We start from the raw sequence: 14,103 nt of genomic DNA on the forward strand, positions 1-14,103 counted from the left end.
CCCCTTCTCCCTTTTGGGGGTGTGTTTTGCTGAGATGTGTGGTTCGTCGCCAGGATTGTTTTTGGGTGTTTTGTAAATAAACCTTATTTTTGATTTACAAACCGCATGCTCCAGGACTCCTTTTTGGGAAGATGCTGCCTCTCCTGCCCTTCTTAGCTGCTGCGCGAAATCCTCTGCCGTGGTGAGACTTTTAAAGAAGGAAGTGCACTGGGCATTTACATTAAACTAATTAAAGTTTAATGGGACATGGTTTTACGCATTCCAGGATGCATTCAAGCTGTCTTGTTCCTTGGCTCCAGCCTACTTGGGTACCATGTGGCTGCTCTGCTAACTCCACCTGGTTGAGGGCTCTAAGCATAGGGAGAAGTCACTTGTCTTCAAAGCAAAAGTCATACCCCATGCCAGTGGATTCCAGAGCAGATCTAACAAGCTATATCTTTACATCTGCTTTGGAATCCAAACCACTGCAGGGGTTGTGGCAAACATTAGTTTTGAAGCTGGGGTCTTTCTTTGCAATTACAGCAGAGAAAAATCATAATCTTGCACTTGCTACTTTTACTCTTGCTCCTTAGATACCCAAGCAGCTGGACTGAAATTGGTTGCACTACATAAAAAACTTGCCTTGTATTTGTAGGCCTTGAAATCCAATGTTTTTTTCCTTTTAAGAGCACGTTCAGCTAGTGCAGATTAGTCAACGTGGCACCTTCCAGATGTTGTCACACTACAACTCCTATCACCTCTGACCATTGGTCACCATTAGTTGTACCAATAACATGGGCTAGCCCTGAGAAGTTCTAGCCAGTGGGTAGGATGAAGCAAGCTCATCCCACGTTGTACAGAACAAATGACTCCAGAGCTGACTTTTAATATAGTATTTTATTCTGTTGGGGGACATATATAAGTTTCCTTTTTTAAGTTTGACACAAAACTAAGCCTCTGTAACATACTCTTTAAGTGTAAACACTATCTGGTAAAAGTGCAAGAGATGAATAGCATCACACGGAGTGCATAGAACCGTTTTTGCACAGGTTGTTGGTAAGGAACACATTGGTAAGTTGGGTTTTTTTGTTGTTAAGTTAGGCTCTAGGGTGTTTTGTGTGGTGTCTTTTTAAGAAGCCTAGGACAATACCAGGTAGAGAGTGTCTGTGATGGCGGCTTTTTGTTTTTCCACATAAAGTGCTGGTACAATAACTTAGATGTTACAAAATGAAGCTGCAACAAGTATTCTAAAGCATCGTTGACACACAATGGAGAGCTATTGCAACCTTTTAACAGTAGGACACCTTGGACCCGTCGGCTCACGCTTCTGCCTGTTTTGGTCTGAGCACATGCTCCAACTGGCCCGAATCTGACACATCGTAGCTGGTCTTGTATTTGGCCAGAATTTTCATCAGAGGCCGTAACTTCAGCCACCACTGTTCGCGGGGAATTCGGTGCCTGTTTAGCAAGAAAGAAGGGGAAAGTTTTTAGAAGTTCTCATTTAAACTTATATGCAGGCTATAAGGAACACCAACAACTGAGGGTGCTGATCAACTTGAAACAAGACACAGGAACTTTGCAACAGGGTCTTGTCACTCTGCTCATATAAATAGCTGGTTTATATGGAGAGTTAGTGCTAGTGACATGCTGTCATGTCAACTTGTGGCCAGCAGATAAACTAGCTGCCTATGTGCACAAGCGATGCTATAGGAGAGCCATTAGATAATGGAAACACACTCCCCTTCCTCCATTAAAACAAAGATTCTAATTTGCTGGTTTTGCTGCTTAGACAAGCAGTTTAACCAAGTCTGCCAACATTACCATGGGCTCAGTGAGACTTGGCTAGTCTAGTGCAGGTAGCCAAAGCAGTCAAATGGCTCAGGCTGAGGTCTTTACAGATGCCACTAAATAATACTGCAGAAGCAAAATGTTACATGCAAAGTTTATGCTCTTCCACTGGGGCATGTTGCTTCTCTTAAAATCCAAGCTTCAGACTTGGCACCTAGCTTGGCTGGGCAAAAGGCCCAGTAGAGATGATGCAGGGATTAAGAGATTTTTGAAAAATTCAGCAGTTGCCATGCTACCCAATAGCTGGGCACCACCCACAACAGCAACAGTGCATTGGAAGCATTTGCTATTAAAAGATTAAAAAGGGGGTGAAAGAAGATTGTGTTTGGTTCAGCGCTGCCAGGTCCTTGTAAAAGAGAAATTCATAGAATCATAGAGTTGGAAGAGACCACAAGGGCCATCGAGTCCAACCCCCTGCCAAGCAGGAAACACCATCAGAGCACTCCTGACATATGGTTGTCAAGCCTCTGCTTAAAGACCTCCAAAGAAGGAGACTCCACCACACTCCTTGGCAGCAAGGATTCTCCTTTCAATAATCCCAGGAGTTTCAATAATCCCAGGAGTTTTTTGTGAGGGAGGGCACTTCAAGTCTAAAGTTGAACTAGAGTTGAACTAGAGTCTACCGTTTGTCCCCAAAGAGATACCAATTCTTAATTCTAATCTTCGTGTGGACACCAGTGTTTTTCCCCGCACTGTCTTTACTTACACAAAGTCTGTTTCATCCTTCAGTTGAACCACAGGCTGGAAAATAAGGTTCCTCCGGCGCATTCCCAGGAGGCAAACACTGTCCTCAGTGTTGGCAAATACCCTTCCTTTGAAAAAACAACAACATACATTTTCTTCTTTTAGCTATACAAAAAGTAACATAGGGGAATAGTGTACGGGGGGGGGGGGGATGAAATGTTAAAGAATCCACATAGGGTTTTTAATTGAATTTGGTTAACTGAAATATTACAGTGAAGAACGACAACAAAAAATAGGGACTGAAACTGTTAGAGGGCATGGTTTTCAAATCAGTAATTAGAGTGAAAGAGAATGGATAAATAACGTGTCATTGGCCATGGTTAATTTCGTTAGAAATTGTTCAACATTTCAGTAAGAACTGTTCCTCAAACCTGATAAAATTGCAAAAGAATGAAGTGTGTTACCTTCATCTGTGATCCGTGCAGCAACCAAGAAAACAAAACAAGAAAGGAAGAATATATGTAACTCACATGGTGCATTCCTATGTTTTTACAAATTATTGTCAAGAACTTTTAAGTCTTGGGGGGTTGGGGTTGGAATTCTGAGATTACTCACATTTTAGCACAGTTTGAGGAATCGGTCATAATCAAAAAAAGTAGAGCTGGGATAGCCAACATGGTGCCTTTCAGATGCTTTGAATTATAATGCCCATCAGCTTAACCAGCCAGAAATTATGAAAGCTGTAGTCTAAAACACTGGACGGCACCAAGTTGACTACCCTGAAGTAAAATATCAATCAGCATGACCAAATCATGGCAAGCTTTGGTAATTTGCCTAATATTCTAAGAAATCTGAAGCCTTACCCTACGCAGGTTTACTCAAACAATGTACCATTAGAATTTGGTGGATCTTATCCCCTGAATAAGCTTGTCTGGACTTAGTTAAGTGAAAGGATTCCTTAGTAACTGATGGGTTTTTACTTAGTTCTGTTACAAGCACTTGAATGTGCCTTGATATATAGAATACCATGAGGTATACCTAACATGCATGGATACTTTAGCTCCTGTAAATAAAGAATTGTGGATTAAGTTTTCTGAATTATCAGCCTCAAATATTCTTGATAATGCAAAAAAAACCTTGGTCCTAAACATGTCTTTTCAAAAGTCTCACTGACTCAGTGCAACGTGCCTTGAAGAAAGGGAGCTGGCCTAATTGGTTAAGAAATATTAATGGCTGCTTGTAAATGTTTGCTATATTACATTTTAATAAATTTATACCGTCTTTCTGCCCTGAAGTGGGCCTGCAAAGCAGTTTACAAGCAATATAAACTATGAAATCTTTTTTAAAGTCAAGAAAAAAAATGTAAGCAAGCAGGATTAGATACTTTCCCCTGTAAAAGCACATCAAAACACAGCCTGCTTTCAAAAGGCCAACAGTGATTCAAGACTCCAGTCTTCAAACTGGAAGAGCACTGTACAAATGAGGTGCCATTACTGGAAACAGACAATTCACCAGTCCCTGGCTTCAATATTTCCAGCAAGCTAAGGAAAAATAAAACAGGGCAGCTAAGCCCTTTTTCATAGATGTGATAACATACACGAGAAGAAACAGCTGTGCCTCACAGACTCAGTATCACATGTTTGGCACCTTCCTATTGATGTTAGCAACTGACACATTAAACTAGTTAATTTTTTTTTTTTTTAATGCCACCAGCATTTCCTTACCTCTTCGATAGCACTCTTTGAGTTTCTTGGAGAGCCAAAGCACAGCTTTCGCTGAAATTTTTGTCCCAAAGTTTCTGTCAAATGGCGAAGGAGCGCCACCCTGTGAAATTCAAAACGTACATTAACAGTGAGTTGAAGTTTTAGGACTCTGGAGTTACAAAACAATTACAAGACTTCCTGCCTCGCGCTTAGGCAGAAATTGAGGCATGGCCGCATGCCCATAGTCATGGACAGCAACTAGGGATCCAGGTTGGAAGATTACCTGCACCTGCAGTGAACTTGGTCTCCACTGAACAAAGGCAGCATCATAAACAAATGACTGCTTCTACACACAGTTCTTTGTGCAGCATCAGATAGTTATAGTTTAAATCGTACTGACATACAGAGCTGCGAGACCTCAATTCAATGGTTGTGGTCCCAGTGCTAATATCTTCATGCCTCGGTGTTACCAATGAATTAGTATTAAAACTAGTTAAATGCTATTAAACTTAGAAGTAGAGAATTGTAGAATTGGAAGGGACCACAAAGGCCAATCCAGTCCAACCCCCTTGCAAGGCAGGCAACTTTCACCCACTGTGGGGCTCAAACCAACAACCCTGAGATTAAGAGTCTCCTACTCTGCCAATCAGCATCTTAAAAAGCAGAGACATCACCTTGCCAACAAAGGTCCGTATAGTAAAAGCTACAGTTTTCCCAGTAGTGATGTATGGAAGTGAGAGCTGGACCATAAAGAAGGCTGATCGCCGAAGAATTGATGCTTTTGAATTATGGTGCTGGAGGAGACTCTTGAGAGTCCCATGGACTGCAAGAAGATCAAACCTCTCCATTCTGAAGGAAATCAGCCCTGAGCGCTCACTGGAAGGACAGATCCTGAAGCTGAGGCTCCAATACTTTGGCCACCTCATGAGAAGAGAAGACTCCCTGGAAAAGACCCTGATGTTGGGAAACATGGAGTGCACAAGGAGAAGGGGACAGCAGAGGATGAGATGTTTGGACAGTGTTCTCAAAGCTACCAGCATGAGTTTGACCAAAGTGCAGGAGGCAGTGGAAGACAGAAGTGCCCGGTGTGCTCTGGTCCATGGGGTCACGAAGAGTCGGACACGACTAAACGACTAAACAACAACAACAACTCTGCCAATGGAGCTATTTGTTATGTAATACTATCTGCAACCCTGAAGTAGGCAAAAAGGTCCTTTTCAAGCTATGTAGATGTATGTGCATCTATGGCAGATTTTGTCCCAGGTGATGGATGCAGAAATTAAGCACTGCAGCATTTGTCCTGGGAGGTTTCCAGTCCAGGAGGAAACATGAAACCAGCTTCTACACTCACAACTACAGCACTAGAATGGCATTTTAAGCCTCCTGCTTCATCCTGGAGAATCTGTAAGGTATGCCTACCTGCTGCATGTGACCCAGTACGTTCTTTCTGCAGTCAAAGACTCCTTTCCCTTCTTCGGAATAGAGCTGGTAAATGAAGTCAGTTGTGTAATTCTCGCTACTATTTTCATTCCTGTACAACACAAGCATAAGTGTGGTTGGCTTATATTTTATCGAGTTACATGTATATCCTGCCTTTCTTTCGTTATGGAACCCAAGTCTTCCACCCAGGCACGGACCAGACCCAAACATCCTGAGCTTTTTGTAAAAGAACAAAACCAAGCAAAACAAAATCCAGAAGGAATTTCGTATTCCTAAACTTGACTCTCAAACAAGTAACAATAACAGTGGTGCAAATACGACTGAAGGGAATTGTCAGTACAAATCCCTACAGCTTATCGCCTTCAAAACTGAAATAGGACACTACATTAAAAAAAATAAAAGCTGTCCAGCTGCAATGTGAGGACAGGGAGAGAGACAATGAATGAGCATATATAACTGCCCTTTAATCAGGCTCAGTGTTGGCGTATGGCACTGACACCTGAGCTGGGTCTAATTGTAGTCCCAGTCTGGCCTTTTCTTAAGTTTGTGTGGCTGCTGGAAGCTGCTGGCCATTCCAAAATTTCTTGAGTGAAATCTCAAATGGCAAGGACTTTGCCACTGCTTGTGGTGGGCTATTACACTGCTACTGCCAACCACAACAAGCTCACCAGGGTATGGGGGTGGGTGAACTGACTTGGCAGCCAACGTAATTTTCAAGGGTGCCCCCTTTGGACGTGGAGACGGTTCTTTCTATACTAGGCCAGGCGCTCTCAATCTCTCTCTCGATTTTTTTGGTTTACAAAATATGTGCAATGTATTTTTTCAAGCTACATTTTCTACAGGTCAATTTCATTTGTTGAGACGTTACTGTTACATTGGGAAGAAAAGGGGGGAAGAGGTAAAGGGGGCCATGGTGGGTAGGGATGGGGTTGGGTGGCAATGTTTCTATTTTACTTAATGTAAGTGTGGGGTTTTGTGTCAGTGTCCTTCGTGCAGGTTCTCTTTGCTATTTGCTTGTGTTCCTTTGGTGGTGAGAGAAATTGGGGTTGGCTTAGGGTGCGGTTACTTGTTTGTGATTGGCTGTGGTGATCTTTGTTTACATGTGTGAAGGGGCAGGTGGGTGTTTTTGAATCAGGTTAGCCATATTGATTCGTATGCTGTTGGTGGATTCTTGTCGTTGTCTTGTTGGGCTGTGTATGTGATAAAGGGGAGCCATACCGGGGTGAAGGCGTCTTCTTCCATTTGTCCCCATGTCAGTTTTAGTTTGTTGGTTAATTTTTCTAGTAAGGCTGTTTCCCATACTATTTGGTACCATTGGTCCATGCTTACTCCTATACTTACTCCTATACTCCTATAACTGGCAAGAGCTCTCCCAAGAGTTCAGGCAAAGGTCTCTGCTGTTCCTTTCATCCAAGATCCTGCACTCTGGGATTGAACCTGCACTCTGTCAATGAACTATAGCACTTTCCAGTGGTGACATTTGCCATTCTACTCTCCCCATCCAAAGTACCATCCCAACAACAAATTAACTTCCTTTTACAGTGCACTTTAGTGAGCAGTCAGCTTACCTCAGCACCAAACCACGTTGAATGCTGGTTTTCATCTTTTCAGTCAAATGTTCCACGTTGGCCTAAAAAGAATGCATCATTTATGACTGTGAGTCAAGTGATGTAAATTTGCCTACTGCTAACCTTTGCTTTGTCCTTAAGGTGGCCTGCCAGACAGAAATCCCATTACTTTATGTCACCCCTAAAGCAACTCTATTAAAGAGACAAGAGTTCTCATGTGCAGCGCTGAGCCATCAGCCAATGATAAATCTGTTGATATACCTGCTCCACAGACATTGAATTTACATATTATTACTTACTGAGTTCAGTCCACATTCTGACCTTCCTCCCAATGGAGCCCGAGGTAGCCAATAGGTAAAATATAGGATCTGCATACCTGGAGTTCTCGAATATCAAATTTCTCTTCAAAGATGTATGCAGCATCAGCTCCTGCAGCGAGGGCACCCATATTTGCCAAGTAGCCGCAATAACCGCCCATAGTTTCAATGATGAACACACGTCGCTTTGTTCCACTTGCCGACAGTTTGATTCGGTCGCATGTCTAGCAAAGAATAGTCTGTTAGTGACTTTCAAACCAAAATGCTCACCATCCTTTAAGGATGTTATTTTAGTATCATTCAGACCACAACTGCTTTGTTTTTATCATGCACCATGAGAACTAAAAATAATTAGTTCAAAAACATTTCTCTGAGATTTCCACAAGTCATTGGCAATGCTTCACACAATATTAGGTGAAACTTGGCATAAAACCAGTAGTTTTTTCAGAAAATCTTACAAATGCCGTTTTTCTGGAGCAAAAATCCATGACTCCTCTTGATTCTTAGATTTCAACATAAGCTATGACTGAGATCAAGTCTTTTCCCTCTAATGATCCGGTCTTGAGCTATAATCCTAACCCCACATTCTTGGAAGTAAGTCCTACTGACTTTAACAGGACTTACTTCTGAGTAAGCATGGCTAACATTGTGCTGCCAGATCCAAAGTTGCTCTTCAGTACATATAAAAGAGACAACCATTTCCAACTGCTTTCCCCTTCATCTGCAGCCCCCTCCCCAAAATACAATATATCCCCCAAGATATATTCCAGATCCGATTTTGGGGGTAAATGTAGGAAAGGAAAGCAGGAAAAGCCCATTCTAGAAACACTGTTCCATTCATGGAAATAAAGTGTATATAACTTGCAAGGAAACAGATGTTATATACTTTATAATATATGGATCCAGATAGAACTGTTACTTACACTTTACTACCTTCTAAAGCAATCAGTTGGGTAACTTAAGAGCCTGACATGTGATATATATTGTCATAATATTAACTAACAGTTTCTTCAACTGCCTATTTTATAGGACCATGTGTCTTGGGCAGGGAAGGGAGAGAACTGAAGGTGGTCCACCTAGCATACCCAGTGCTCTGAAAGATTCTTGCAACAGGGTGGAAATGCTCTTGGGCACCTCCCTACTTCTTACGTTTCAAGAACAAAACATTTCCCTCCAAGTAAATAAAAGAGACTGAGCTACAGCAGCTTCAGGGCTGGCTTGAAAGAGTTGAAGGAGTGGCAAAGTGTTGGGTCCTTCAGATCCAACTGCCCTGAGACTTCCGGGCATGGGGCAGTACAGTGATACCTTGGTTTACAACCACAATCTGTTCCGGAGGTCCAGTTGTAAACTAAAACAGGTTGTAACCCAAGGCACACTTTCGCCAATGGGGCCTCCCCCCAAAAATGTGTTGCAATCCCAAAAAAATGGGTTGTAATTTAAAAAGGGGGGATACACACTTCAGGGTTTGATGTGGTTGCAATCCAAAACGGTTGCAAACCAAGGTACCACTGTATATAAATTCAATAAATCATCATCGTCATCATCCAGCCTTCCTCTGGTCAACCTCAGCACACATATCCTTCTCACCCCTATCACCATCTGGAGCTGTGACATTGGAAAATTTCGCACTGCAGACAAAGGGAATCCAACATCAGAACTGCCCTCTATGAAGTCAGAGTTTTCTCTTCCACTTGGAGAAGATCTCATGGTTTTGATTGTCCCTAGAATGCAACCCCCCCCCCAACCCGGCACCACAGGGCCCATTTATTTAGAACATCAAAAGCACCTGCCTTTGTGCCAGCTCATCTTTACTCTTCCATAAGGAGAGAGTTTGATGCACAGCTAGCAGCCCTAGCCTCTAGGATCAGTGCTCTTCACCCACATCTGGAAACCCAACTCTCATCATCTTTGGCCTGTGGATGATGGGAGTTGTGATCCACCAAAGGTTGAAGAACACTGCTTTCAGCTGTAGGAGACTGCCTTCCTAACATCTCTGTTTTGATCTTACAACACTCTTCTGAATTCCTGGAGGATAGCAACCACAAAGGAAGTATCTTTAATAATAACAACAACAGTAGCTTTTTCCAGGGGAACTCAAGCAGAGGGCCTTCTCGGTAGTGGCGCTCCCATCAGATGTCAAAGAAATAAATAACTATCTGATGTTTAGAAGACATCTGAAGGCAACCCTGTTTAGGGAAGTTTTTAATGACTGATGTTTTAATGTATTTTTACTTTTTTGTTGGAAGCCGCCCAGAGTGGCTGGAGAAACCCATTCAGATGGGTTATTATTTAAAAATAATAAATTACTATTATTATTTATATGCAGTACCAGGACCCTTTTTCTCTCCAAATGTTACAAGTGTGGCACTTATTGTAACAACTTCATGGTGAGTACCAGCATCTTTCCCCCCTAAAAAATCACTGATGATGATGTAATAATAATAATAATAATAATAATAATAATAATAATAATAATAATATTTGTTGCAATTAAATGCTCGTGCCACCTTTCTGCTCCAAAACCGCATAGTTAAAGCAACTAAAATTTAGGGAGCTAAAATGATTGATGATTGGGAGCATAACTTGGCATTTTGAGTTCTTCCTGTGCACAACCCTATGGCGCATCCTACTTGTTCCTGTCCACCAGCACCTGCATTTTACGGGCTGATCTTGTTGAAGAGATCAGGTGCATGGGATCCTGGCTAAATTTCAGGAGTTTTGATGCAGTGACCTTCAGAATTTGAAACCACAATTTTGATTCATCCCCATAAAACCAAAGGGAAACGCTTCTTCTCTTTCATCTTGCAGACATGGGTTTAAGTATTTTCCGTCTTACCTCCACAATGGCGTTCAGGGAAGTGTCAGCACCGATACTGAGGTCAGTGCCGGGCACATTGTTGCTAATAGTAGCAGGCACAATGCAGATAGGAATGCAAAACTCCTCAAAACGGGGCCGTGCTTCAAATAACTGCAGACAGCCATCGTAGGCCTGAAGTGGTGGTACAAGGAATGATAAGCAACACGCTTGGTGCCCTGGCTTTGCATAGTTACTGATTAGGCGTTGTGCTAGTGGCTCTTTGTGTGTGGCAATGGAAAGTCTGACTTTCCGAGGGTGCAAAGGCTTCCCAAGCTGGTGATTTTAAGAAGGGCTTGGCTCGTGTAGACCCACCAAAGGTTGCTGGATTTGCATTGGTGCAGAAGAAAGATCGGCAGAAGTTAGTAGAAAGGTGAAACAAGCAGAACGTGGAAAGCACAGAGAGACTGAAGTCGTTTAGTAGTAAAGGAAATTAGCAACGGTTTTGTTTTCTGAAAGGTTGAGGAAAATAACCGTTGAGGTTATTTATACCCTGCTTGTCAAACTCAGCTTTCAAAATGAATTAGGAGCACGGAAGAAGCTAGGCACAGCTTAGCAGCCGGCCATCATTTGTGGGCACTACTAATCTTCCTCTCCAGTTTTCTGTACATGCCAGAGAGGCTAGGGACAGTCATATCATCACACTGGGCCAAGGAGCAGGCCAAGGCTTGCCAAAGCTAAGCACGACATGAGACAACTCTTCTTCTATCTTCAAAGTCAAGGGGACAGGGTGTTTCTCATGTAATGCTGAGCACAGGCCACGTGAGAGGGCCAAAGGAAAAGGTAAGCAGATTGGTGAAGGCCTGTCAAGAGCAGCACTATCGCAAGATGCATTTATCCCTGACAAGATGCATTTAAATTCTTACTTCTGAATGATGCAACCACTAACTTAACAGAACTGAATTTTTTATATAGCAGTGTTCTATCAAGTGATGAAAATCTTCATTTGTTGGCCGTGTAGTTCTATTTTATTCATTCATTCCTCTCAAAGAAGTTTCTCCCGGAAGTATAGGCACTAAATCTCCCACTGCAGCTGGTGCAGAACTAGGTAGCTGGCTCTGACATGCCATTCATACCATATAACATCTGCTGAGGGAACTGAACTGGGTGCAAATATGCAAGTCAAGGATTTACTTTTAGCATTAAAAGCCCTAAACAACTTGGGACAAAGTGACCTAAAGGATTGCCTTCCCCAAATATCAGTGCCTGTCAACTACACTCCTGCATTCTACTGTATTCACTAGAAAGCAGGCTTTTAGTGTTGCAGCTCCAGCCCTCTGGAATGAGTTACTAGCTGGAATCAGACAGCCCTGAGTATTTTGACATTTGGGCAGCTAATAAATATATTTGTGTTTAAGAAGGATTTCCCTGAAGTCTGACTCAGTCATTCTATCATTAAAGGAGAGATGGTTGTGTGGCAGGACTTATTCTTGATAAATCTGTGAAAGCTCCTAGTAATCAGTGCATTCATTTTTAGATGCTCACAGATGGACTGCTTAATAATATGTTCTAGACTAGAGTTTTGCCAGGTATCAGCATCAAGCCAACTGGTCTGTGGTTTTCTAGATCCACCTTTCCCCCCTTTTTGAAAATAGGTACATTTGTCTCTGTCCAGGCTCTCAAACATTCTCCAAGAATTCTCAAAGATTACAGAAAGCAGTTCTGAAATAAACTCTGCAAGCCCCTTCAGCACTTTTGGATGTACTTCATCTGACCCTGGAGACATCAACTTATTTAAAGTTGTTATGTGTTCTCTTCTCCAGCTATTTCCTTACCTATCCTGGACTGCAAATCCATCCATATATCATTTGTCTAACTTTTCCTGAAATGGGAGTTGAGTAGTTCTACCTTCTCTTTACCCTCTGTTAACACTTCAACACCTTTCCTAAACAGGCAATTTGCTTGTTTCTTGACCTTCTTGCTCTGAACACAGAATCTCTCATCCCTCTTGAACATTGTTCTCCTTCAAAATTTCAGGCCATGGGATTGTGATCAATTTTAATCTGAGCTCTTCCTAATGTTCAGGGTACACCTCCAAATACACATAATTTTCACATTGCTTACTGTTACAAATTCCAACATGACGCAGTAACTTTCTTCCCAAGGTTACAAGCCATTTCACTTGGGCAGTAAGACTTGCTCAACTGGCGATCAGTTGTGGCCTGGAGTGGCCTTCAACAGAGCGGCCACCACAGTGGAGGAGGCAGATGAGCAGAAAGAGGTGGCTGTAAACTAGAGTTGTCTTTTTATAAAGCACAAAACCTATCACTCCTGAGCCCAAGATGGCTACAGGGAATGAGAAAAGGAGACAGAGAGGGAAGCAGAAAGGAAACAAAATGGAGGACAGAGAAATTGAGGGGAAAAGAATGGTGAGAGAAGAAAAATGGACAAAAGGACAGACAGGTTAAGATCTCACAAAATCAAATGTAACAGTTAGGACTGGGAGAGAACAATCTCAGATGAAGACAGGAAAGGACAGGTGAGAACAGGTAACGGAATTGCAATTCTCAACTATGTTGCCTTCCTGTCTTTGGACGACAGGCGGCAGCCTGATGGGCAGAAGCCCAAGGCAAAAATAAAAGCTTGAAAGCTAAACCTCCATCTGGAAGCAATATATATGCCAGTGTTTTTAGAACTTCCTTTCTTCGTCAACATCTTCCAGGTTGCAGGGGATTCTGAGGTATCTTTAGGGCACATGGTCAGTTCCTGTGTGGAGCAAGCTGTACCTGTTGGAAACGGAGTATGCATTCCATAATCCTCAGTGGCTGAACGTGGTAGCAGAAGATCACAGTGGTGAGACACCTCTCTTCCTTACCACCACCGGAACACCATTTGAGAACTACTGACCAAAGAAAATAAATGCTAAACCAGCCACAATGCTTCCCTCGTATAGAAGCCACAGCGATTCTAAGATGGTTCAGCTTCTACTGAAAGAAATGTAGAAACAACCATCTACCTACAGTCTAGTCCAACTTGGTGACATTTGCATTTTGAGTATAATGCAAAAGAAGGAGAAACCATTTCTTTCAGAAAAGTGATCTACAGGTCCCAAGAAAATCCATGAAGCAGAGAGGATAACAAGAAACATGCAGGAGACCATTACTCACCTTAGTTTGCCTATAAAACTAGAGGTGGAGAATGTTATGTACCAGAACTGGAAATACGTTAAGTGTCTTGTGAGGAAGAAAACTTTAATTGCCAAGAATGACATCAGCAGGAAAAAGCAGAACTGCTTTGAGCTCTCGGTGTCTCTCTCTCTCTTTTTTGCATCTAATAAAGCAGGTTTGCACCTATGAAACCTGTTACAATCAAACATGTAAATTTTACAGGGTTCTTTAAAGATTTATATAGCCCATTGCATGTTGCTGAGGGATGCTCTGCCTTTCAATACATGTAAAAGCAGATTTATGACAAATCATAAAATGCTTTGGAGGCACCAGAAAGAGCAGTTTGCCAAACAGAATGGAGAAAAGAGGCTGCTTGAGGAAAATTTACACCAAGTGCCTTCGGAGATGGAGAAGCACCTGTGCATTTATTTTTCAGTGTTGCGACAGCAATCTGCTTTGCAATAATCTAGAAAATTCTATTTAAAAAGGTAAATCCTCCATCAGAAATCCTGAGCACGCTAGCCATGAATTCAAGTCACACAGGTGTGCACAAGCACATTGGAGGTGTGATGGAAATAAACAGGCTTCTTTCTATCCTCAGAG

General features: G+C 42.2%; 1 protein-coding gene across 3 annotated transcripts in view; it reads right to left on the reverse strand.

The window, feature by feature from the left end:
• Positions 1-859: 859 nt before the first annotated feature.
• PFKP (phosphofructokinase, platelet) overlaps positions 860-14,103 on the reverse strand; it is a 60,326-nt gene continuing 47,082 nt past the window's right edge. For 2 of the 3 annotated variants that reach the window (XM_081931605.1, XM_081931606.1), the window contains 7 exons: positions 10,376-10,528; positions 7,599-7,763; positions 7,223-7,284; positions 5,634-5,745; positions 4,236-4,335; positions 2,534-2,639; positions 860-1,437 (listed from right to left, as the gene is read on the reverse strand). In XM_081931605.1, the coding sequence (XP_081787731.1) occupies positions 1,299-1,437; positions 2,534-2,639; positions 4,236-4,335; positions 5,634-5,745; positions 7,223-7,284; positions 7,599-7,763; positions 10,376-10,528 (837 nt within the window). In that variant the 3' untranslated portion in view covers positions 860-1,298. The remainder of the gene's footprint in view (positions 1,438-2,533; positions 2,640-4,235; positions 4,336-5,633; positions 5,746-7,222; positions 7,285-7,598; positions 7,764-10,375; positions 10,529-14,103) is intronic. The other variant, XM_081931604.1, reaches the window with a different exon arrangement.

The sequence above is a fragment of the Podarcis melisellensis genome (assembly GCF_964234715.1).
Source record: "Podarcis melisellensis genome assembly, chromosome: 12".
NCBI classification, from domain to species: Eukaryota; Metazoa; Chordata; class Lepidosauria; order Squamata; family Lacertidae; genus Podarcis; species Podarcis melisellensis.